General features: G+C 43.5%; 1 protein-coding gene, 1 long non-coding RNA gene and 1 pseudogene across 2 annotated transcripts; all 3 read left to right on the plus strand.

The window, feature by feature from the left end:
- Nucleotides 1-5,603: 5,603 nt before the first annotated feature.
- Nucleotides 5,604-7,195, plus strand: LOC143823711 (uncharacterized). The gene is made up of 3 exons (XR_013226560.1): nt 5,604-5,689; nt 6,192-6,275; nt 6,455-7,195. It is a non-coding gene; the product is annotated as an uncharacterized LOC143823711 (long non-coding RNA).
- Nucleotides 7,196-11,232: 4,037 nt separating this feature from the next.
- On the plus strand, nt 11,233-14,791 carry LOC143824013 (protocadherin gamma-A12 pseudogene; annotated as a pseudogene).
- Nucleotides 14,792-15,759: 968 nt separating this feature from the next.
- LOC143824014 (protocadherin gamma-A10-like) lies at nt 15,760-18,482 on the plus strand. Its single transcript, XM_077310797.1, has one exon. It carries the CDS (start codon nt 16,020-16,022, stop codon nt 18,480-18,482), a length of 2,463 nt encoding a protein of 820 aa, XP_077166912.1. The 5' UTR covers nt 15,760-16,019.
- The last annotated feature ends 7,919 nt before the right edge of the window (nt 18,483-26,401 follow it).

A 26,401-nucleotide genomic window follows, 5' to 3' on the forward strand; every position in this document is an offset into this window, starting at 1 on the left:
GACCCAGACTGGGAGGAGAACAGCAAGATTACTTATTCTATCATTCAAGACCAAGTGAAGAATTCACATTTCTCCTCTTACCTTTCTATAAACACTGAGACCGGAACCATCTATGCCCTCTGCTCCTTTGATTATGAAGAGTTCAAAGAGATTCACTTCCTAGTCAAGGCCCAAGATGGAGGCTCCCCACCACTCAGCTCCAATGTGACAGTGACTCTCTTGATTTTAGATCAAAATGACAATTCTCCCCAAATCTTGTATCCCTCCCTGCCCAGTGATGACTCTACTGGAGTAGAGCTGGCCCCTCGTTCCTCTGAGCCTGGCTACCTGGTCACTAAAGTGGTGGCAGTAGATGCAGACTCTGGGCAGAATGGCTGGCTCTCCTATCAGTTGCTTAAGGCCACAGAACCTGGGCTCTTCACTATAGGCCTCCACACTGGAGAGGTCAGGACAGCCCGTTTCTTTCTGGACAAGGATGCTCTCAAGCAAAGCCTGGTGATTTTAGTGAAGGACAATGGGCAGCCCCCACTTTCTGCCTCAGTCACCGTCACTGTGGTGCTGGCCGACAACATCCCTGATGTACTGACTGATTTGAGCAGCATCTCCATTCCTGCAGACCCCCAGTCGGACCTCACCTTCTACTTGGTGGTTGCCGTGGCTTTTGTCTCTTGCTTGTTTTTCACCTTCCTTCTTGTGATATTGGCACTCAGACTTCGCAGGTGGAGAACTTCTCAGTTGTGTGAGTCTGGTAGTATCAGTTTCAATGGCGTTCCAGTTTCACAATTTGTGGGGATTGATGGAGTTCGAGCATTTCTTCACTCCTATTGCCATGAGGTTTCACTAACTTCAGGCTCTCGGAAGAGTCAAGTTCTCTTTCCCGCTGAGAGCTGTACAAACACCCTGAGAGCTCAGCAGGATTCTAATAGATCTGAACCTTTTTTTGCTGCAGAAGATTCAAATATGAACCAAGAAGGGCAAGCGTTTGAACAGGTGAGTTTTGCTTTGTCTTTTTACTGAAAGCTGAAAAATCATCTTACTGTCCCCTATTGGTGAATTTCTACCCAAGATGTCTCTAAAGAAACAAATTTTGTGTTTCTTATTTTCCCTGCATATTGTTATTGTATAATTGCAATTTACAATGTTGTAATTCACATTTTGTTAGGAACCTTAAGTAGAACATATTGGAGTCTTATGCAGACACCTGCATTTGTAGAAAACATGCTGAATGGGATGGTATCATTTTCTTATCTTGATCATCTGGAAAATAATTTTGCACATCACAGTTGGCTGTGGCATTTTGATGTAGTTCCCAAGAAAGTCTCTTTATTTTTAATAATGTTCAACAATGGTAAGCCCTTGTATATTAAGAGGACAGAAACTGTCATTTGCCTCCTTCAGTGGCCCATTGTGGTTTTCTGAGCACAATTTATTCTGAAATTAGTGCTCAGCCTTGGCTTGTAGACTACTGTGTATGTAGAAGATTCCATATTCCCTCCTCACCGCTTATAAATAAAAATGTCTCTCGTAGTAGGGCAGGGAGGAAAAGTTCCTTTATCAGTTTCATATGTTACAGAGAAAAGTAACCAAAAATGTAGGTTGCTCCTTCATTGCAATGTAGTCTAGTGTTGCATGGTTAGCTACCTTGTGTCAGAGGAGATAAGGCCAGATATAAATGCTTTGAATAAATGAACACGTTTGCTTATAACCTAAATTCAACAGAAGCAAAATGAGATGAGAGAACTCGAAGTTTAAGAAGGCCAGACAACAGAAGGTTGTTGGAATAAATGTCGGAGACAAATATGAGTCAGATACAGACAGGAGTATTGCAATGATCTGGTGTTTGGCAGAATATGTCTGAATGAACAAGAAACTAAAGACTTCATGTTTGGTATCTGCTGCCCTTATTAATTCAAGGTACTTTGGAATATCTAAAAAAGTCTACAGGCTCTTACAATGAACCTTGAAATCTGATACATTTTGTTCTGACGATGTTAATACGTTGTACAATAAATATTGTTATCCATTGAGTTTTATCCTTGGAAATTGTTATCTATTTAGCCTATCATTAATTAAATGTGGCACAGTATTTTTAAAAGTGAGCTATGCCTGTGTCCTGTTGAACTAAATGGAACAAGTTACTTAAATAGGTCAGTATTAAAGGAAACCTGAAGTTGAATCCACTGATCAGCCCCATGCCCCGTGGTAGGTATCACAGAACTGTGTTTTGTTGACAGAAGAGGGATACAAAAACCGTACCAAAATCACCCCATTCGTTCGTTCATTCATTCATTCATTCATTCATTCATTCATTCATTATATTATATTTGTATACCGCCCTCCCCAAAGGCTCAGGGCAGTTCTGTATTGGTTCTGTAAAATTATTTCTTATCTTAAAATTGTAGAATATACCTTCACCTAAAGGCTGGAGCTAACAGGCTTTCCAATGAGCCTTGATGTTCTTCCAACATCCAATTGGTGTCCTCCTTGTTGGACACATCCCCGAATAAAAATTTCCTAAAAATACTCGGAATATTGCAGGTAGTTGTACACTAACCTTCATTCTTCCATTTTCACGTGCTTACCTTTTCATTCTTACATTGCCCACGACCTGGAGTTTTTGCTGTAAATGTTTTTTGATCACTGGCTATACCTAATACTCGAAGCACGGAGGAACACTATGGTGTGTTTCTGTAGTTTGGCAAACAGCGGCCTACTATATGTTATCATATTTATAGTTAACTATACCGTATGGCTGGCTGGCATAATCTCTAATTTAGACCTATTTACAAATGCCTGATTCTTGGAATCTTTTCTTTCCTCAATGATGGGTCTCTAGAGTCTCCATAAAAAAAAAAAAACATTTTACATCTGCCATGCAAATGGAAGGATTTGAGGAAGGGTTGCGTTGCCCCACCAGTATTAATATTTTTAGGAGGTTATTTACAACTTTTCCCTTGTCATTTAGTTAATTCATTTTGCATTACAAATGTAGAGTCCAGGGGCACCTTTAAGACCAACAAAGGTTTATTCAAGGTATCAGCTTTCATGTGCACACACACTTCCTCAGAGACAATGCGAATTTGCATTATTATCTTTGGAAAGCTGGTATGATTTGCTGTCCAAACTATTGTCGATCTTGGTTGGATATTTCTGACTATGTAAAAAGACCTTTTGCTTTGATAGGCCTGTGACTGCAGGGTATTGATTTGATGTGTGCATCTTTTGTGCTTGTAGTTACTGGAATTTTGATTGCAAATATAAATGGGATTTCATCATGATAACCCTACATAACCCCTTTGAGACATATTTCGATGATCACTGATCTGTCACAGTTGGATCTGAATATAAAGTGAAATTTTAAATCAAAGTTTCAAAGTTTTAATATTACAGGGCCAGTCCAGTCTGTGGTTGCAGAACTCCTTCCTGCCTCAGTTGTGTTACTTCATGTGTTGACTTTGTAAAAATTGCTATATCCTCCCCATCAAAAATATTTCTGTGCATATGGAGCTGTGCTACACGCTGGATCCAAAATACTTAGATTTTAGCACATTTCATCACATCGATGTCAGTAAATAAAGTAGGATGGAATTACACAAAAGACTACTGATTTTAGGTGTATTCTGCCTTATGCTACCTTCTGTTTAAATCTAACTTTTGGCTTCAAATCTAACTCTGTCTAAGAATTTAAGAACAATAAAAGCAGATGAGTTTGTTGTTTCTAGGGGCCATTACGCACGGCTTCAAAGTAGCAGGATGGTTGCCAATTGGAAACGCTACAAATTTGCCATAACCCACGACGTCGTACACAATCTGCAACAGTCCTGCAACCGACCCGCAAAAAGCGCTTCGTTGTAGCGCTTCTAGGGGAATCCAGAAAACTGGATTCACCCTCCGGATAGCGATACACTCCCGCAACCAATCTGCAACAGTAGCGCCACAGACTTGTGCGTTACCATTGTTGCGGTTTCTTCAAAGTCCCTCCTCCCGAGCCTTTGCTCCTAACTTCCGGCGAACTGTCCGCCATCTTTTTTCTCCGAGCGAGCGGGGATCTACGAGGCAACGAGACAGCGACTGGCTTTCAAGCACGGTCACTTTCTTAAATTCTGCCCGGACACCACAATAGTTTTCCAAAAGCACAGTGGCACACACCGTCAAGTTCCAAACATTTGCCCATAGCTTAAAACCCCGTCTACCGTAGGCCAGTACTAGCGGAGTCAACGTACGGGGATCATTTTTAAAAACTTTCCTCTGAGCGTGCCAACGAACGTTCGCCGCTCGCAGGCTCCTGTTTAGATTACTGGGGTTCAATAGATATGATTCGAGGTGATTTCAAGAGGGGCGGTTTATGTGTAGTGGGTCTTTGTGTGGTTCCGGGTGCGTGGTTGTGCTTGGGTGCGGACAACCCCTTCCATCGGCGGCTAGACCTCCGGCAAGCGGAGTCGCCGTCCGCCGTTCATTTTAAAAAAACTTTCAGCTGAGCGTGCCAACGAACGTTCACCGCTCGCAGTCTCCAGTTTAGCTTACAGGGGTTCAATAGAAATGATTCTAGCATGAGGGGCGGTTTACGTTTAGTGGGTCTTTGTGTGGTTCCGGGTGCGTGGTTGTGCTTGGGTGCGGACAACCCCTTCCATTGGCGGCTAGACCTCCGGCAAGCGGAGTCGCCGTCCGCCGTTCATTTTAAAAAACTGTCCGCTGAGCGTGCCAACGAACCTTCGCCAGTTACATGTCATTGATTTATGCTTTGGTTGGTGAATATTATTGGGGAACTGTCGCGTACCACTGCAATTGCTCTCGGTTTTACACCGGCATGCGTTTTTGTAATGGCGGACATCTCACTAAAATGGCTCCCGCCGCATGTTCAAACTGCTCTTCCCGCGTGTGGACGAATCAGCGCATGCGAGAAGTCAAACAAAAGGCGCTAATCTGGCCATTAGGAGCAGATCCTGTTCCCGCGCGAGGAGTTTTGAACGTGACATGTGACCTAATGTGGCCAATGCGCGTGTCCCCTACTGCCCTCTACCAATCAGGAGCCGGCTAGTCCCTTTGTCTTTGTGTGCGGGAAGGTATATGATCCGTTGCACCCTGCACCTCGCACCACCATTTTGCTCAGCTACTAGCGAAAGCAACATGGAATCCTCTTCTCAAGCCTCGTCCGTCCCTGCAACCGGCCGTGGCCCAACTTGGAGGGACGCGGAGATCAGGGACCTGATCGCGATTTTCTCGGAGGAGAAAATCCAGGACGCGTTCCAGTCCTCCCACAGGAATAGGGAGGTCTTCGAGCAAGTGGCCATAAAGATGCGTGCCCTGGGCCACAACAGGACCGGCCTGGAATGCCGGTCGAAAACCAAAACTATGAGGGCCGAGTACATGAGAGCCGTGAACCATAACAAGGGTTCCGGCAACGAAAAGGTTACCTGCCCCTACTTCGAGGAGCAGCGCCAGCTGTACGGAGACGGGGAAGGAGCCGGCAGGCCGAAGCGCGTCGGGAGGAGCCTTAGGGTGGTTCGGAAGCCGGCTGCCCCGGTCGAGGAACCACCCGCTGAGGAGGATCCCGGCGAGGGAACCTCGTCCAGCTTTCTGCCTCCACCCCCCGTCCAGCAACGACCAGCGGAATTGGTCACGGTGGACCTGATGGCCATCGCTCCTGGGGAGCCGGAGGAGGTTCCTGAGCAAACGCCCCTTGCCTCCGGTAAGTAATTTTCTTTTTATTTTATATTTTATTGTTTTTATATTGAGCAAATGTGTGTTCTGACGTTTGGGGATCGTTTTCTCGTGTGTTCGTTGCTACGCATAATATGATAGGATGTTTGTGGATTGCTTTGGGTGGCTTTTTAAAACGGTTGTGTTTAAACAACTACCAAAACAGTTTTGCAGCATGCCTCAGCCATAGGCCTTCTGCAGCGCTCTAGCCACTACTTTGGGAACTTGATGTGTGGTTCAGGTTGTGTGCTTGCTCCTTTTTCACCATTGTATGCCTTGTGTTCGTTGCAACGCATGCTATGAATGGATTTTTGTGGATTGCTTTGGGTGGCTTTTTAAAACGGTTGTGTTTAAACAACAACCCAAACAGTTTTGTTGCATGCCTCAGCCATAGGCCTTCTGCAGTGCTCTAGCCACTTCTTTGGGAGCTTGCTGTGTGGTTCAGGTTGTATGCTTGCTCCTTTTTCACTATTTTCTGCTCTTGTCCACAGAGACACAGATGCCTGGGACGGTGGTCCTAGAGTCCCCTGCAGCAGTAGCAGAGGACAGTGATTCTGGGGCGTCCACAAATGTTGGTAAGTATCAGTTGCAATAAGGGGGGGGGGGGTTTAACTGCTTTGTGCTTTTCTGTTTGTGCAGGGCAGCAGCACTGCCAAGAGACAGAAGATAGTCCCTCAACGTTGCTGCTTTAGGGTTTGAAGCTTGCTTTGCCACACTTTGGTCCTTAATCATGTTCTTTGTTCCCTGTTTTCAGATTTCATACCCGGGACACAGGAGGAGGAGGAGCGTGGGGTGGCTGGACCTCCTGCCCTGCGCAGGCGGATACACATACAAGAAGGTGAGCGTGCATGAACTGTTCCTTTCGAGCCATGGCTGCAGGACAATGTCTGTGTGCAATAACTGTGTGCTTCCTTTTCATTTTTGTGCTCCCCTGGCATTGTTCTGAGTCTTGGTTTAACATGTAACCAAGACAGGCCACCATGGGCAAACAAACAACAACCGTGTGCTCCCCTGGCATTGTTCTGAGTCTTGGTTTAACAATATGTGACCAAGAAAGGCCACCATGTGCACCAGGGTGGGTTTTGACTGTCTCGTTGTTACTAACAGTTCTTTTTCTCTTTTTTTGCCAACAGAGGTCCTTTCTGAAGACGACGAGCCAGCTGGCTCACCACCCAGGGGCGCTCTCCCGGCTGAGGAGAGGCTGGCCAGGGAACGCGGCAGGCTGCGGCGCGTCTCCGTCCTCACTAGTGTGGGAGAAAGGATCCTGGAGCACTGCCAGGAGGAGTCCAGGCGTGCAGCTGCTGCAGACCAGGCGATGCTCTCCCTCGTGGCCCAGGAGGGCAAAAAATTCCGCGCCATCCTTAGAGATTCGAACAACTCACTACGCGAAAGCGTGGAGGAAGTTCGAATGATAAGGAGGCTGATGGAGAGGGCGGTCGCGGTTATGGAGGCGGCCCCCCCTCCTCAGATTATAGTGAACGTCCCCCCCACCCAACCCACACCCCCCCCACCACCTCCAGCACCCACCCCCCCCCCACCGCCTCCAGCACCCACCCCACCCACCCCCTCTCAGAATGCCGCGACCCAAACGAGAAGGAGGACTGTTCTCGGGAAGAGAGTCGTTAAACCCGCGGACAAGTTCTCCCCCTCCTAGTTTGGGCCATTTTGTCTGTTTATCTGTGTTTGCTGTTGTCTGTTCAATAAAGTTTATGTTTTTGACTCTGTCTCAGTGTACCCTCTCTAGTGATTGTGCCTGTTCTGGCACCGTTGTGTGGGTTGTAGGTTGGAGGGTGTTTTAAAGGTTAAAGGTGTTTTTGGAGTTTGGGGTGAAAGGTGTGCGAGTGCAAGGAGTCACACTGGAGTCTTTTTCAGGAAATTTACAACAAAATTTTATTTTCAGAAACAGTTCAACAGGGGGAAAAAACAAGGGAATTTAACTTGGACCCCCCCCCCCCCACCACCACCCCCACCCTCCAAGAAAGCCAACTTTTTTTAACAAATTCAAATATTTAACAGGGATAGAAAAATGGGCAAAGTAACTGGGAAACCCCCCAACACCCCCCACCCCAAAACACAAAAAGAAATAAAAACTTAGGTCCCAACGCTCCCCTCCCCAGCCCCTTCCAGCGCCCTCACTCTCCTGCACAGCCGTCCCACGGTCCCCCTAACTTTGCGGCGGAAGAGGTCTTCGTCCTCCTTCTTCTTAACTGTGTGGGGAGGGAGAAAAAGTACACATTAGTGCCACACATATTTTCCTATTTTTGTAGTTTACATGCATACACTTATTGGTGGCCTTAGCCACAGTGTGAGAAGAGTTGGGCAGTGGGGAACATAACCTACGTTCTTCCGCCTCCCTCTGCTGCCTTTGCTGCTCTAACTCCCCTTTGAGCTCTGCCACTTCGGCCTCTAAGGCAGTCACCCTTGCCTCCATGGCACGCAGCCTTGCCTCCATAGTTTCTGCTATAGAAATCAAACAAAGAATTTAATAACACCTCAAATGGGAGCATCACAGCAGGCCCCCATATGGCTCCATGGGGGTACACACACATGGGTCTCCCGCACAGGCATAAAACTCTCACCTGCAGCCTGTCCTGAGGTGGAAGGCCCCTCTTCCTCCTCCTCACGCTCAGGTGCTTTTCCCATCTTGGATGGTGATTGTGTGGCTGGGCAAAGAAAAAGAGAAATCATAATTAAAACCACACAAACCAGAGATGAAACACAGCTGGTAGACACACCACAGTTAGAGTCAAAGCGCATAACCAAAGTGGTTCCACACAGTACTGGCGGGCTAAGTCAGAGGGGGTTGACAGCATATAAATACTATTTCGAATTTCATTGGGGACAGTAGGGGAAAGAGGCAGCTAGTCATGCCATGCATGTTTAAGGGCAAAACACAACGAGGGCATACTTACCCATATGCCTCCTCATTTCCAGGGGGGGCTTCCCAGCCTTCTCCCATATTTTGACCATCTGGTCGTGGAAGACCGTCCTCCCGCTTGGCTGCGGGACCCCCCCCCACTGCTCCAGACTGTTGAGGAAGTCCAGCTTCACTCGCTTAAATTTTGTCCGGACCTGCTCCCAGGTCCGGACATAGCCCCTCTCCCTCAGCTTTGATGCCAACACCAGGTAGGCACCCTTGGTGTGGCAGTGGGTGCTGGCCATAAGGCGGCCAACACTTTTCGATTGGAGCACCAGCTCCAGAAGTGCCTCAGCCTCGGCGCGCTGCCAGAAGGAGCCCTTCCGTGGCTTCGGCATCTTCGGAATGACGGTTAGGGAACGAACGTGCGTTGCTCCGATCGACCACCCCTATTTTAAATGTATCAAAGCTGCCCACCAATAAAATTATTCCTTGGAACATAAGTGGATTGATCCTCCGGTTTGACAGGGGTCGCCAATACTTCCTGGCTACCCGCCTCCCCGAACTTTCCCCGCTCAGCGCTTCCGTGTTGTGTGTGTCAATTTCAGTGGGAGTTAGCGTTTAGGGCTGTCAAAGTGCTTTTGGACCAGAGAATCCCCGTTTTTTTGCTGGCAAAGTACACAAACCGCACAAGACAAGGTTAAACAAAGAACACTAAACTTTATTCAACAACAAGAGAGTGGGAAAAACAATTAAACACGCCTCCTGTTTCTGTAGATGTGGGTGGCTATGGCGTCCCGAACCTTGCACCCCTCTGCATAGATTCTTCTTCTCCTTGCTTCAGGGATGTCTTGTGTGTCCTCAAGGACAACAGGATCAGGTTCATCCACAGGGAAGGGGATGTTATGTCCCTTGTCCTCGCATATGTTGTGCAAAATGACACACGCGATGATCAGCGGAGTCACATTGTCTATATGCACGTGTAGTCGGGACATCAGGCAACGGAACCGGGACTTCAAACGTCCAAAGGCACGCTCCACTACATTCCTTGCCCGGGAGTGAGTGAGGTTGTAGTGGCTCTGCACGTCTGTCCTTGGCCGCTTGTAGGGAGTCATGAGCCAGCGTCGTATTGGGTAGGCTCCGTCCCCGAGCACCAACGGCGGCACACGCACGCCCTCAATGGTGGCGGTGGGGTTTCCTGGAACAAAGACCCCTTCGTCCATGGCTTTCCTGAGGTTGGATTCCCTGAAAACAAGGGCATCATGCCTCCTGCCACTCCACCCCACCTCGGCATCGATAAACCGGCCGGAGAAGTCCACAGTTCCTTGCAGGAGAACAGAACAAAAGTCCTTCCTGTTACCGAACTCCTTTATGCTTCCCCCGGGGGCACGGATAGGGATGTGGCTTCCATCGACGGCCGCAAAACAATGCGGGAATCCGAGCCTGGCAAACCCGTCCATACTCTGGAATAAGGGAAAGAAAAGAATATAAGCCATGGCATGTCAGCGTGGGGTGTATCGCGTCTTCGTTGCTGACCTGTCAAACAAGAAAAAAAATTTAAAGGGCAAAGGGGATCGAATGATACTCACCGCTCCAAGCCGGTCTCCGAGGCACACGACTTTGCTGAACAATTCCGCCTCCATGGCGAGGCAGAACTCCTTAAGGATATCGCCAACCGTAGTGACTCCGAGTCCGAATTGCTGGGCTACTGTCCGGAAGTACTGAGGGGTTGCCAAGTACCACAATGCGACCGCCACCCTTTTTTCCACTGGCACGGGGCGCCGCATGCCAGTGACTTGCCTCTCCATGCGTCCACGTAGAGCCTCCACGAGTTCAAAAAATGTCCCCCTAGACATTCTAAAGTTGGCAATCCAGTGGTCATCATCCCAGCGAGCCCACACAAAATTTTCCCACCAGTCAGAGGATCTTTCGTCCGCCCAGAACCGGGGGGGGAACCGGACCTCTGCCAGAGCTTGCCAGTGCCTCTTTGCCGCCATGGTTGCCCGTTGAGAACGTCTTGTGCTGCTGGTCATCGCTCTGGCAATACGTTCTCGGTATTCCTCTGAAGCAGCCCTCCTATGCTGCACACTGGTGCGGATACGCTGGACCAAGGCAATCACCCGAGCCAACAATTGAACAATAATCCTCTCCATTGCAACGTTAACCTGTGCTGCGGGCAGTAGGCTACGCAAACAAAGAGAGGCCGACCGCGTGTCTGCCCAGGTGCATATAAGCAGGTAACCTGTGGGCGTGTACTGTGGGCGGGGATTAACCTTTCAAACATATCAATGCATCAACCTCTGGTTCATAGAAAACAATAGAAAACACGTTCCAAGGGCGCCAATGATTTGACGATAACGCGTTGCTACGGGTTTTCCTGGGTTTTTTAAAAAAAAAGGGGACCCCGACAAGTCCGGCTTTAGGGTCGAGGTCAAAGGTGTGGCCGCAGTTTGATTGACGGGCACGGGAGACCAGAAGCGCTAAAAAGGGACCTCCTTTGTAGCGAAAAGACGGAGAACCGGAAGCCTGTGGGTTACGAAAGTGACGAGAAGTGAAAGTGCTAAATTCCGCAAAAACCGCAGCTGTGCGTTACGGGCACAGCTAGTTACATTTCGCTAGTTGAAGTAGCGCTTTCGCTAACAGCAACCAAATAGCAACTTTGAGCTCTGTGCGAAATGGCCCTGTATGTTACTTGTGGTAAAGAAGGAAAACCATGTATACCTAAATGAGAGTAATCCTACTCAGAAGTAAATCCCATGTTAATCCATGAGCCTTACTCCCAGAAAAGTGTTCTCAAAATGCCAAAAGGCCCCCTGAATTGACTGAAATAATGCTTTAATAAGATTAAATATAATTAAATGTAACTGAGGTTATCTTGCAATTTAGTTTAATGTTGTACCAGTCCCTTGGTCAAGAAAAATACACTCAAACTTGAAAGTAGGCCACAATATTCTATCTATCGCACTTTATATTTGTTAAAGGTATGTCTGTGGCTAGAGGAAATGGATATTGTACTTGAAACTGACTGTTTTTGGTGTATGCATTGTTCACCATGCACGTGTGGAGTCTGTAAGGATGATACTTTCATTTTGATGGAAAGGCAGCAACACACGGGAGAATGCTTTGCTCAACCACTGCTGTTCAGACTGTGGGCGACCCTGTTCACCAATGAGAAAGCAGAAAGCAGGAAAGGAAGATCCACAATGAGCTTGTAAGCTATATTGAAAATATACATATTCTCAGTGAAGCAGCATTGACTTACAAAGGATTCTCCAAAGACAGCAAAGGATTCTCCAGATCTAGACAAAAAGATCCTAGAAAGCTGGAAATGGCTTACTTGGATTTCCATTTGGCAGACAAATTACTGGCCAAGGTCACTACTCAATTCCTGAGGAAGCTCAGGTTCCTTTGTGGGGAATATTGCAGAAGATCTGGGACTAAGCTCTAAAGAGATCAGCAGAGTGCGTAATCTCTGACGGTTGTCAAGTGCAGTAGGAACTCACAACGAACTTCTATGAAAAGAAAGCTTTATTGATGAGTTACTTCAGTCACCTAAACTGGCGAAGTCAAATCTGCCCGTTAATACATTTGCAGACCCTTTTCAAGAGAATTCTCCTGCCCCAAACTTGAAGGTTCCCAAGGTAGGGGGGAAGGAGCACCAGGCGCAATAAACTAGGGAGTGTTATTTATCACACGTCCTTGGGCTGCCCACTGACAAGATAACTGTTTTTGTTACAAAGAGCAGGCCTTGCTGGCCGGTTCAAAAGACAAATAGTTCACAGCAAATCATGATAGCAGGGTAAAGCAGACAAGTTTCGATTTCAGGCAGACAGCTAAATATAGTGGGTCGAGGTTACACAGAGACCCAAAAGCGAAAGGTAAAAGTAAGGCTAAGCAAACATGGAGAGACCCAGGCTAATATAATGATTCATGGCAGAGAGCAGGCACTGATCCTGACAACGGTATGCTTCCATAATTTAGTTTGAATTTTAGGGATGACTATTTGTACATCTCAGAAAGGATAGACAGGGATGTAATATGTGGGTGGAAGGAGAAATGTATTTTCAGTCTGCAAATCCTTGTGGAGGATAAAGTGAAACGATTCACTGTTGAAATTGAAATGGCCGATATAAATGATCATGCTCCAATGTTCAAGCAGGAACAGTTAGAATTAAAGATAAGTGAATCAGCAACCTTTGCAAGAAGCTCATGATCCTGACATTGGAGAGTACTCTAGTCAGAACTGAGAAGCAACAAACATTTCCCCCTGGAACTCCAGCAGACAGCTGATGGGGACAAATATCCAGAATTGGTGCTCGAGAAATACCTAGACAGGGAAGAAGCAGCTGTTCACTTTCTAAAACTAGCAGCTAGCACTTTCTAAAACTAGCAGGTGGACATCCTGTCAAATCTAGTACTCTACAAATCTGCATAACAGTTCCGGATGTAAATGATAATGCAACAGTTTTCAGTCAGCCTCTGAATGTTTTGGAAAATCTTCCCATCGGGTCTCAGCTACTTGCTCTAAATGCTGCCAATGCAGATGAGTGACTAAGCAATACATTCTGAGATCACATATTCATTCCTAAAAGTAAAAGGCAGAGCCTTACAATTGTTCCGCATAGATTCTGGAAGTGGGGACCTATCAATAGCAGGAGAGTTGGACTATGAAGAAAATACAGTGCATGAAATAGAAGTTCAAGCAAAGGACGCTGGTGGCCTCTCGGACAGAGCCAGCGTTGATAATCCTTATTGACGCTAATGACGATATTCTCCAAATAACAATCACTACCCTTTTTAATTCAATCAATGAGGGAAACTCCCCAGGAACTGTGGTTTCTCTACTGAACATACAGGATAGGGACATGGATGAGAATGGAGAGTTTATATGCTCAGTCGCTACAGCATTTCCCTTCCATCTAGAGAAATCTTTTGAGAACTATGACCATTTAGTGACTGACAGAAACCTTGACAGGGAAGAGATATCAAACTACGGCATAACCATCACAGCTACAGATAAAGGGAAACCTCCATTATCTGGAACTGTGGTATTATTTGTACAGATTTCAGATATCAGCAATAACACCCCGAATTTCAGTAGGTCAAATTATATATGTTATACATCAGAGAACAAGCCCAGAGGTACTTCGCTTTGATCTGTGCAAGAAACTGATCCTGACTGGATGATAAAAAACACAATCACTTATTCCATCATTTTAAAAGGCACCAGTCTCCTCCATTCACTCTGAGACTGGGGTTCTGGATGCAATACAAGCGTTCGATTATGAACAGTTCCGAAATATCCAGTTCCTGATTATAGCTAAAGATGGAGGCTCCCCACCCCTCAGTTCTAATGTCTCAGTGACTCTGTCCTCCTCGATCAGAATTCTCCAGAAATCCTGTACCGTTCCACTCCTACTGATGGGTCTACTGGAGTAGAACTGGCCTCCCACTCTTCTGAGCCTGGATATCTGGTCACTAAAGTGGTGGCAGTGGATGCAGATCCTGGACAGAATGGCTGGCTTTCCTATCAGTTACTCAAGGCCACAGAACCAGGGCTTTTCTCCATAGGACTCCACACTGGAGAGATCAGGACAGCCGGTTTCTTTCTGGACAAGGATGCTCTTAAGCAAAGCCTGGTGATTTTAGTGAAGGACAATGGACAGCCTTCCCTCTCTGCCTCAGTCACAGTCACTGTGGTGCTGGCTGACAGCATCCTTGATGTATTGACTGACCTGAGCAGCATCTCAGTTCCTGCAGACCCCCAGTCGGACCTCACCTTCTACCTGGTGGTTGCTGTGGCATTTGTCTCCTGCATGTTTTTCATCTTCCTCCATGTCTTGCTGGCACTCAGACTTCGCAGGTGGAGGACTTCTCAGTTGTGTAATTCCGGAAGTATGAATTTCACAGGAGTTCCTTTCTCACAGTTTGTGGGGATCGATGGAGTCTGGGCATTTCTTCGCTCCTATTGCCATGAGGTTTCACTAACTTCAGGATCTCGGAAAGGCAGATTCTTTTTCCAATTGGAAGCTGTACAGATACCCTGACACCACAGCAGACTTGTGATCCACCTGATCCTTTGTTAATAGCAGGTGATTCAGCCATAATTGTTGAAGAAAAAGCAATCAGTCAGGTAGGCATGAAAATTCCAGTTATTTTTATTTGAAAGTCAATGGTTGGTTCTTAGTCTCTGGTTATAATGCAGTGTTATTGTGCTTAGGTATGTTTCTTTAATGAGAAAATGCTGGAGTTGTTTAAGTTTTTCATAAAGGTGAATAACTTTGAGCTGTTAATTATTTTATTTGTAACTCATGATTACTTTATTGAGAGTAATGATGAATATTATCTATAAATCTCATTGATGTTTATTTTTAAAATGTACCTTCCATAATTTCAGAGTTGATTTTGAAAATAACATGTATAATTATATGTAAAGTGTATGCAACCAATAGACCAGCATGAATCAATTCAGTTCAGCAGAATAAATGGTATAATCTTATAATACTTTGATCTGTATGATCAAAGCTTTGGATTGGTCTCCCTGAACAATAGCAACACCATCTTGTTTCTTGGACTCCTACCTTCACATTGGCTGTGCTCCATAAGCACTCTGTTGGTCAAAGGGGGTGACTAAGTGTTATGGCGTGTCTTATAGTGTCGAGGGTGTAGAGTTGGTGTGTTGATTCTTTGGCTTGTGCTTTACTTTTTGCTGTTGCTTGCATGCCTGACCTTTATAAGCAGTCAAATGCAGATAGTTGGGAAATGTGGGGTATGAATGCATAACTATCCCCATCAACTCAGATACAGATTTTGAATTGATAATACGAATTGTTTTATGCAGTTGCACTTACAGGCCAAGATGAGATTATATAAATTGCCAGGCTACAGAGTAAACTGATGGGATGAAAACACTGGTGACTGAGAAATATTCTTTTCTTGTGGGTTGTGGATAAATTATCTAGACTAGGATAGAATTGAAGTGTGAGACATTGAGGTTCCAGTGAATGGCTACTGCCCCAGGAAACAACTTCCACAAGAATAACACCTTGAATCTACCTTTCATGCAGAAATGCGTGGGCATAAATATAAATTTGCATTTGTCAGTTATAAAGCCAGTAAAATTTCTCTTCTGTCTTCAGAGCAGTTTTTAAGGACATAGTCCCCAGTAAAAATTCAGACTGTTGCCCATGCCTAAAAGCAAAAGGAGAATTTTAGAATGCCATCATGCAATTTTCACAATACTAAAAATCTTCTGCAGTTCTTATCTGAGACTCTGGGTGCCACTGTTCACCAACCTGATTTAAGTCTTGCAGTTCTTTAATAGGTAAGTGCAGAATGCAACACAGAGATCAGACTTCTACAGACATTTCAGGGAATGAAACACTTCGTCTGAAACCAAAAATCATTGCAAATTCTAAAGCTTTTGAGCTAGAATCAGTGTTTTGCATCCTGCTGCCAAGAAATGGAAGAAACTCAGAGGCTGTGGAACAATAAAAAAGGAATCCTACAATGCTTTATCCTGATGTACATTTGGGAAGCAGTTTCTGCACAGATCCACTATTCCATTCCAGAGGAGATGCAGAAAGGCTCTTTCGTGGGGAATATTGCAGAAGATCTAGGAATGGATGGAAAGCATCTTTCAGAACATGGACTTCGGATTGTCTCCCGTATAGGTACAAGTCAATATTTTACTTTAAATGTTGTCAGTGGCCATTTACAAATCTCTGAGAGAGTAGACAGAGAAGAAATTTGTGGAAGGGCAGAGGATTGCATGTTAAATTTCCAGGTGATTATTGAGAGTAAATTAAAGATCTATGGAGTTGAAGTGGAAATTATTGACATAAATGATAATGCTCCGCAGTTCCTATCAGGGAAACAGAAACTGAAAATAAGTGAGTCATCTCTGCTAGGATCTCAGTTTCCCCTTCCTGAAGCTCAAGATCCAGATCTGGGCATAAATTCTATACAGAGCTACCATCTCATGGGGAGCAGCCATTTTTCTTTGGATGTGCAAACAAGAGAAAGTGGCGCTAGGCATGTCAAACTGGTGTTGGAAAAAAGTCTAGACAGGGAAGAGCAACCAGTTCATGACCTCATCCTGACAGCTACTGATGGGGGTGATCCAGTGAGATCTGGCACTACTCAAATCCAAGTGATAGTTCTGGATGCAAATGACAATGCGCCAGCTTTCAGCCAGCCAGTCTACAAAGTTAATGTTGAGGAAAACATCCCTAAAGGGACCACTGTAGCCACCATAAGAGCCACTGATGTAGATGAAGGAATCAATGGAGAAATAAAATACTCATTCAAAAAAATCACTGAGAAAGATTCTAAAACATTTCTTTTAAACTCAACAACCGGTATCCTAACGCTCTTAGGCAACCTTGATTATGAAGAGTCTTCATTATATGACTTCGAGGTGAATGCCGAGGATGGGGGAGGGCTTAGTGACTGGTCACAAGTTGTGATTGCTGTTAGGGATCTGAATGACAATGCCCCTGAATTAGCAATAAACTTTTTGATCAACACCCTACCTGAAAACTCTCCAGTAGGCACGGTTATTGCTCTCTTAAATGTACAAGATCGTGATTCAGGAGTCAATGGGGAGGTAACATGCTCCGTTCCAAGCAACCTGCCTTTCCAGTTAAAGAAATCTGTGGACCACTTTTATAGTTTAGTGACATATGACAACCTTGACAGGGAGACGGTAATAAACTACAATGTCATCATTACTGCTGCTGATAACGGGACTCCATCGCTTTCTACATCTGTCCATATCTCACTGGAGATTCTAGATAAAAATGACAATGCTCCTGTATTTGCAGAATCATCCTACATGTCTTATTTCCTAGAGAATAATCCCAGAGGAGCTTCAATATTTTCTTTAACAGCAAATGATCCAGACTGGGAAGAAAATTCCAGAATAACTTATTCAATCATTGAAGGACACAAGAAGTCCATTATTTCATCATACCTGTCAATTAATTCTGAAACTGGGATTATTTATGCCTTAAACTCATTTGACTATGAAGAGTTCCAAGAAATTAGCTTCCTAGTCCAGGCCCAAGATGGAGGCTCTCCACCACTCAGCTCCAATGTCTCAGTGACCCTCTTCATCCTGGATCAGAATGACAATGCCCCAGAAATCTTGCATCCTTCTATTCCTACCGATGGCTCCACTGGAGTAGAGCTGGCTCCCCACACTTCTGAGCCTGGATATCTGGTCACTAAAGTGGTGGCAGTGGATGCAGACTCTGGCCAGAATGGCTGGCTTTCCTATCAATTACTCAAGGCCACAGAGCCAGGGCTCTTCACCATAGGACTCCACACTGGAGAGATCAGGACAGCCCGTTTCTTTCTGGACAAGGATGCTCTTAAGCAAAGCCTGGTGATTTTAGTGAAGGACAATGGGCAGCCTTCCCTCTCTGCTTCAGTCACAGTCACTGTGGTGCTGGCTGACAGCATCCCTGATGTATTGACTGACCTGAGCAGCATCTCAGTTCCTGCAGATCCCCAGTCAGACCTCACCTTCTACCTGGTGGTTGCTGTGGCATTTGTCTCCTGCTTGTTTTTCATCTTCCTCCTTGTCTTGCTGGCACTCAGACTTCGCAGGTGGAGGACTTCTCAGTTGTGTAATTCCGGAAGTATGAATTTCACAAGTGTTCCCGTTTCACAGTTTGTGGGGATCGATGGAGTCCGAGCATTTCTTCGCTCCTATTGCCATGAGGTTTCATTAACTTCAGGATCTCGGAAAAGCCAGATTCTTTTTCCAATTGGAAGCTGCACAAATACCCTGACACCACAGCAGGCTTGTGATCCACCAGATCCTTTGTTAATAGCAGGTGATTCAGCCATAATTGTTGAAGAAGCAGCAATCAGCCAGGTAGGAATGATCATTTCAATTATTTTAAAGTTTGGTTTTTGATCTTGTTTATAAAATAGAGATATTGTATCTATATGATCCCTCTTTAATAATAGGCATTTGACTTAGGAGTTGTCTGTATAATTTTGTGGTTACTGTTGTAGTCTGAGGATCTCTCTACCATACCTCATTTCAAATGGCTATTTCTACCTATCTTAGAGAGTAAAGAAATCATAAGACTACCTGGGCAGAACACATCCACTCTTACTACCTTTCACCTGTCCCCATTTACCCTACAATAGATCATTTGAGATGACAACTATCAATTCTCTGATATTCTACTGAAGGGGTCTGAAGTACCCTTCTTTTTACCTTGGTATCATAGCAATGCCTTCCTTATCACAAGGATGGTATTGCCTTAACAGCAGGCTAGCATGAGTTGTATATACATCTTAGCAGAACCTTAAACTTTATTGCATATCTGCCTGATAGTAAATGGCCTAAAGGAGAACGGTATCAATCTTACTGCAGTTAGCATACAGATCAGTGCTGGATGAGACGTATACAAATGCAAAGGTGAAAAGTGGTTGAGTGCCTTGACAGACCAAGCAGCAACACTGCTGCTATTGTAATGACTTTCAAGCAGATGCATTCGGCCCAAAGTAAAATCAAGGAAACTTTTCTGAGGCAGCCAGGCTAAAAAAAGACCAGGAAATTGCTTTATGAAGTTAAACTTAGATTTCTTTAAGAATAACTCATACTGAAATCCCAAAGTTTTTTCAGATTGACTTGAGGACTTCTCAGTGGTGTACTTACAAAAATATTGTTGACTACATCAAAGCATTTTAGTTTCTATTCTGGAAAAAAGTCATTAATTTATTGGGGGGGGGGGGGTTTAACACCACACATGCTGGCCCATTGTCGTAATATATCAAAAAAACCCAGTTGTGCTGCCATGGTGTTTCACTATCAGATTCAGACAGACTGGATATTGGACAACTTATTCATCTTTAAGGGATGAGAAATCTTTTTCATGGTGAATGATATCTTAGATATGAATTTTTCATCATTTGGTATTGTTCCAGATCACATATTAGGGGATAGTTGGAAATACACACTTACATACAGGAATATCAGGAAAATGATTAACTTAATTGACTTAGGGACCCCCCCCCAAATAAATCCCAATGGCATTCTACTTCACTGAGAAGGCTTTTGAAAGGAGTGAGTGGAATTTTCTGACTGCAACATTATATGCATCTGATTTTAAAGATCATTTCAAGAAGTAGATTTCTCTAACTTTCATCTTCCAGCAGTATTATTTAATAGGATTAGTTAATTCCAGCTATGATATTAGATAATGCCTATTTGCCCAGATATATTAGTGTCTGTGATGAGGTAATGAAGGCATGTATATTGTTGTTTAATCTGTGTTATGGACATGTTAGGTTCTGCCTCTCTCCAAGGACAACCAATGAGAGCTGATGGAATGTTGAGACACTTGGAAAACAGGACTAAAAATGACTGGGGTTTAGCAGCAGACAAGTTTTATGTATTGTTCCTTGTTATGATGTAAACCGCCCTGAGCCTCCGGGGAGGGCAGTATATAAATATGATAGATAGATAGATAGATGATAGATAGATAGATAGATAGATAGATAGATAGATAGATAGATAGATAGATAGATAGATAGATAGATAGATAGATAGATAGATAGATAGATAGATAGATAGATAGATAGATAGATAGATAAGTAGGCAGCTTATGCACTGAGGTGAAAAGAGATTTTCTGATTGAAGTGACCTCTATAGAAGAGCTTCTTGGAACAAGATGAAAAATAATAAATTTTAAAATAAAGGATACCAGTTGTTTTTATAGGACACTAGGGCCCCTTCTGTATGATGGAAAAGCTGATGAAAACTCACTAAATACATTGTGGTTTTTCTGATCTCTGCACAGGAGAGTGAATTTACTCCGCAAAATTGATTTTGCTCTGCATGGTGAACTACCTCTTCGGTGCTTTAAGCATCTTTTAAGTCTTGTTTGTGAAAGAAGCTTTTCACTGATTCATTTCTCTCCTGCCTGCCTCAGGCACTCTGTTAGTCATGCAGAGAAGCTCCTTGGTTATGCATATTAATGACTGCATTAGAGAAAAAAATATTTCACTGGCAAAATTACAGGGGCCAGATCTATGAATTGTTTCATGCTGTAAGCATTGCAATGTAGTTTTTCAACAGACTATATTCAATGCAGAACAACAATTGTAGTATAATACAGCGCTCTAAACTGGTTGTTTTTTAAACTGTTTTATTTGGCTCCATGCAAAATACCTCTAGTTCAAAATTTCAATAGTAGGAAATGTTGTTTCTTAGACTTCATTTCCTCAAGGTTTTGTTCTTATAAATAAACGTTTCTTGTTTTGAATAACCTTGTGGACAGCATGTTTAAGGAAAAGAAACATAATTTAATATATCGGTCTATACACATATATTACAGGATATGAATTAATGGTGGTAGCAAGTGATGGGAACATTGTTTGAGCCTGAATTCCAATAACAATGTATGGGTGCTGTATTTTAAAGGGGGCTTAGATACAGTATCTGTGAATGTAAAAATGAGAGGACCTGAGGTGTGACGTAATCATGACACTGCTAATTTTAAGAGACAAGAAGGGTTGTGAGTGTGATATCCTGACCTATATATAACCCATAACCTGAATAAGAGAGGGTGGTAGGCACTCAATGTCAGTGGAAAAGTGATGTTACAATCCATGTACAGAATTTTTGGTAATTAGATTAAGATATTCAGGATATTGGAGTAGTTCATTCAGTCAATAAAAATTGTTCTATGTAGATGATCTATATATTTTTTACTTTGTGTAACCCCTAAATATCTTTGCTAATGTGGTCAGACTATTGAGTGAATTTAGTATTAACTAAGACTATGAAATTAACACAGAGCAATTAGTATTGCTAGAAATCAATATGGAGGTGCATAAGCACATGAACTGGAAACATGATTGGATTCCAGTGGAATTTTGAAGGAGCTTCGCTTGTAGATAATGTGGATAGGCTAATGAGAGAGAATTTTTGGGCATTAGTAAAGGAAATGATTTTGACATGTCTAGCAAATTTGAAACTTTATGCTTGGGCAAAATGGCCAGTGTAAAAGTGAAAAGTGAAAATTCTGATGATTCTTCAGATTCTTGAAGTTTTGTTATAAAAGATAAATGTGGTAAATAAATGTATTTGGAATAACAAGTCTCTTTGCATGAAAGCTAAAATTTGAGTAAGGTAAATGCAGTTCTAAACATCACAAAAGAGTCTTATGCAAGCATTTTAGATGAGTTACTACAATAATTTACTTACAGTAGTATTTATCCTCCTTGAGTATCTTCTTGAGGAATTTGGAGCAAGTATAGAATTCTCTGCCTGGATGATTTTAAGCAAGGAAGCACAGATGAGATAAGCAAATCCTGGACTTGGGAACAGTGTACAGATAGTTTGGCATTTGGTAATGCGCCTTTAGCTTATTTTAATGTATTTAATAATTTTAATAAGAATTTATTAAGGACAAATGTATGTTGTTTTAAAGGGAGGATTTGTGCAATCCTGTTGAAACAATATAACAATTATTGGAAACTAATGATCAAAATATAGTGTGCAAGCATGCTCTAATGGAGAAAGTTCTACTAGGGATGTACACAAAGAAGTATCATACCATTTTAGATTTGACCAGAAACAATTTGGGCCGAACCTGAATTTCACTAATATCCCTTAACCTTTTTGGATTTGGTTGAATAGATTGAGGACAGATCCGAAAGGTTTCATGGGAGGGTGTGCAGCAGTTGCCTGAGAAGGGAGGGAAGATAATGCCCACCAAACAGCTGATAATGACAGGTGGGCATCCCTCCCCTTGTCTTCTGAAGCACTGCCTGAAAAAGGGGGATGTGTCAAATCATGGCTGAATCGAGAAATTGGAAATTGGCCACCCTGATTCCGACCATTTGAATGCAGGGAAAGGGCGGTTCAGCTCGGTTGAGCCAAAAGCATACCCAAATCAGCATTTAGTCAGGTACTTTTCATCTTGTCTGAGCTGAACCACCCATGCCTAAGTTCTACTGTTAGTGTTGAGTAAATCAGCCATTGCCTGATGTGCCTTAACAGGAAGATTCCATTCAAACATATGAACATTTTATTCAAACAAAGGAATCTCAGCAAGAATAGCCAAGAAAACGTTTTGTCAGCTTATATACTACAGAATACACCACATTCCAAGCATGCAGTGTTTAACTTTTGGTGTCCATGTCCATCTTATGCAGGATGCATCTGCCAAGCATGCACTTCCTCAGACTTCATTAGGCCTATCCACGAGCTCATCCCACTTCCCTTTATGGGCTTCTTCTCTATGATCAGCCTTTCCCTTTATCAGCTATATTCTGGTACATCCCATTTTCCTCATTTGCTGAATCCAGTAAGCTTAAACTTCATAGCCATCAATCCCTCCTTTGATGCTATATTTGCCCTGTCAATGTTAGCATCATTTCCTTGGCTCTAGCTGCCTTTATAATAAAAGTTTTATAATAATTCCCTGTTTTTGGTCACATTGGTTTTAAGCAACTTAAATACATACTAAAAAGGTTGGGATACGTTGAATATAGAAACACAATACTATTAACATTGTAATCCATATCCTAATCTGTATAACCTTTCCCAACCATCCTCCAGTATTGGGCACCCAAGACCATAATCCTTCCCACCAAGTGGTATTAAATCCCTGTTGATTCTGAGCTTTGGTCACAACATGCTAAATTATATTATTAATTCCATCATAATTTCATCATAATGGTTAGGGATATACACACAACAACTGGGCCCCTGCAGCACTTGAGAATTTAGTTGTGACAACTGCTCTCTGCCCACAAAAGTCATATTGGATGGATGCAGGCCTGATTTGGGGGGAACTGTCATGTCTAGTTTGGCCTTAAGTGCTCCAACATCAGACTTGTTAATACATAGCCCTGTGCTGGCATATATCTGCTTTGGGTGTCCACTTTAGAACTTATATGTTTTGAATGGCTGTAACCAGCCATAGATTCAGTTGGTATACTCAGCTCCCCAAGCCATTGAGGTGGGATGTAAAAGGTGTGAGAGTTTTGCACTGGCATGAACCTCCTGGAATGTTTCAGAAATATGCCAAGGCTTTTGGTGGTATAACATCTGCACTGGGACTGGGTTGTAGAGGCTTAGGAAGTTGACTGAACCCTGGCCTGTGCATGATATGGCCCTGCTGCCACCCTATATTACATCAGATGGGTTGGGGGCATGCCTTGACCTGGGAAGGCTTAAGATAGTGACTAAATCAGGGGTAGTCAAACTGCGGCCCTCCAGATGTCCATGGACTACAATTCCCAGGAGCCCCCTGCCAGCATTCGCTGGCAGGGGCTCCTGGGAATTGTAGTCCATGGACATCTGGAGGGCCGCAGTTTGACTACCCCTGGACTAAATCATGGTCTTCCCTGCTGCCATTCATTTTTATCCTGCCATGGTCCCAGCAGGGTCTGCCACCAGCACATCCTCAGGCTGCACTGATGGAGGACTTTGTTGCCATGCTAAAACTATTCAAGCAAAGACCTTGGTAGGCACCATATATGGCAGCAAGCTCCCTTTTCATGTTTTTTCCCCCCAGCAATTCTGGTTTATGATGTTGATTTATATACCGTCCTACCCAGTAAACTGGCTCAAGGCAGTATACAACATTTAAGCAATAACAATGAAAATTAAGATCATTCAATGGAATTAAAATAAATCAAATATTAAAATGAGTCACAATTTCAAACAGTATCAAACTGTGTCATCCAAACAATATAGACACATTGCCAGCATCCACAACTGGGTGATCTACTGCGTTCAGAGCTGGAGGTAGGCTCCACTTGAGTGGCTTTGATGAGCGGGGCAATAGATATGAGAGTATTTAAGTAATATAAGAACATGTACCCATTTTCCATGATACAATATCGCTTTAGTATTTTATATGCTTGAGAGAAACAGAGATGGTTTTCCATTGCCTTCCTCTGCTGAGTCGTCCTTCAAGTATTGACCTGCTTAGCTTCTGAGATCAGGCTTCCTTCTCTCCCATTCCATGAGTACAAAGAATTAAATATAGTGAACTCCAATAACTTTAAATAAAGAAATGTCAGGAAAAACTGATGGGTTTTGTCTTTTTTAAATATTTGGTGATAGTAACTTACACAGGAGATCAGCCCTGACTGCTCCTTAGAAGGCCAGATCCTGAAGATGAAACTCAAATGCTTTGGCCACCTCATGAGAAGGAAGGACTCCCTGGAGAAGAGCCTAATGCTGGCAGCAATTGAGGGCAAAAGAAGATGGGGATGAGAGAGAATGAGGTGGCTGGATGGAGTCACTGAAGCAGTCAGTGCGAGCTTAAAGGGACTCCAGGGAATGGTAGAGGACAGGATCATTTTCCATGTGGTCGCGATGGATCAGATAAGCGCCTAACAACAACAAAACTTACACAGAGTAATTACACATTTGGTACAGCTATTTAACCATGTCATTTCTATTGATTTTGTAATAAATAGAATTCTGCAAAGATCTAGCATGATCATCTAGTTTTCTGTTTCTTAATGCACACTGTTGCTATCATTAATAAATAGTTCCATTTCCATATTCCTCATTCATTACTTAAGAGGAAATACAACTAAACACTATATGAAATGTTAATATATCTTTGAATACTCTGAAATATTGAAGGAGGATGGAACTGTAGTGCTTTCTGTTCCATTCCTCTGTCAGTCTTTTTACCAACTATGCCCCTTCAGTCCACTGTCAGAAGAAGGTCTCTGTTTTTCCCTGAAGCTACAGAGGGGGCAATGCCTTCTGAGAAATACATACTAGCTCTCTTCCTCTCAATTCCTAGATTTCATTGTTTAAAAGGCAATTATCAAGAACTTTGTGGAGAGGAGATCTAAGGGAAAATAAACTAAGTCATTGTTCATTATATTGCCTTTAGATTAGATGTCCCTCACATTGTTTCAGGTTATTAGTATTAGTATAACTGTATACAATTTCTAAAAAGAACATAAAGCATTTAATGGAGTAAATAAGGTATGGCTGCGTAGTATCCTGTAGCATCATACCTATCTTTAGCCCTGTCATCTGTGTTTCCTCCTCCCAACATTTAACTAAAAACCTGAATTCTCAGGTGCTCCATTTGTGAAGAAATTCATGAATGCACATTTCCACTTCTGCATTCTGCCAATTTGGTGTAGCGATTAGGAGTGCGGGCTGCTAATCTGGCATGCCGGGTTCGATTCTGCACTACCCCACATGCAGCCAGCTGGGTGACCTTGGGCTCACCACAGCACTGATAAAGCTGTTCTGACCGAGCAGTGATATCAGGGCTCTCTCAGCCTCACCCACCTCACAGGGTGTCTGTTGTGGGGAGAGGAAAGGGAAGGTGACTGTAAGCTGCTTTGAGCCTCCTTAGGGAAGAGAAAAGCAGCATATAAGAACCAACTCTTCTTCTTATTCTTCCTCTTCTTCTTCTTTAGAGGGCTTTGGGTTCCTTTCCATGTAACTAGATGAAACCCTATTACTGCCTTTAGTGAAATTGTGGCTTTATGAATGTGAAGTGCCAATATGGTTTACTCTGATAATGGAAAGTGGATGGATATAACCTCTTTTTTATGAATATAGTTCCAGTCATTGATCAATCTTGAATGAAGGGCGCACATACAAACTTGGATACCTGGTGTTTAAATTGAATTCTGTTTAAACTTATAAATCAACTTGAGCATATTAAACTTATGTTCTGGTTGTTGCAGTTTCAAACTTGTCCCCCTCACTGGACTCTCATATGATAAAAATTTCAAGCTACAGGCCTTCTGTTGCCCCATAGGGGATATACAAGCAAGGTGCATCAGAAGACCAGTCGGAGGAAACGCACAGGACAGATTGGT

This window comes from Paroedura picta, chromosome 14, assembly GCF_049243985.1.
Source record: "Paroedura picta isolate Pp20150507F chromosome 14, Ppicta_v3.0, whole genome shotgun sequence".
In the NCBI taxonomy this organism is placed as follows: Eukaryota; Metazoa; Chordata; class Lepidosauria; order Squamata; family Gekkonidae; genus Paroedura; species Paroedura picta.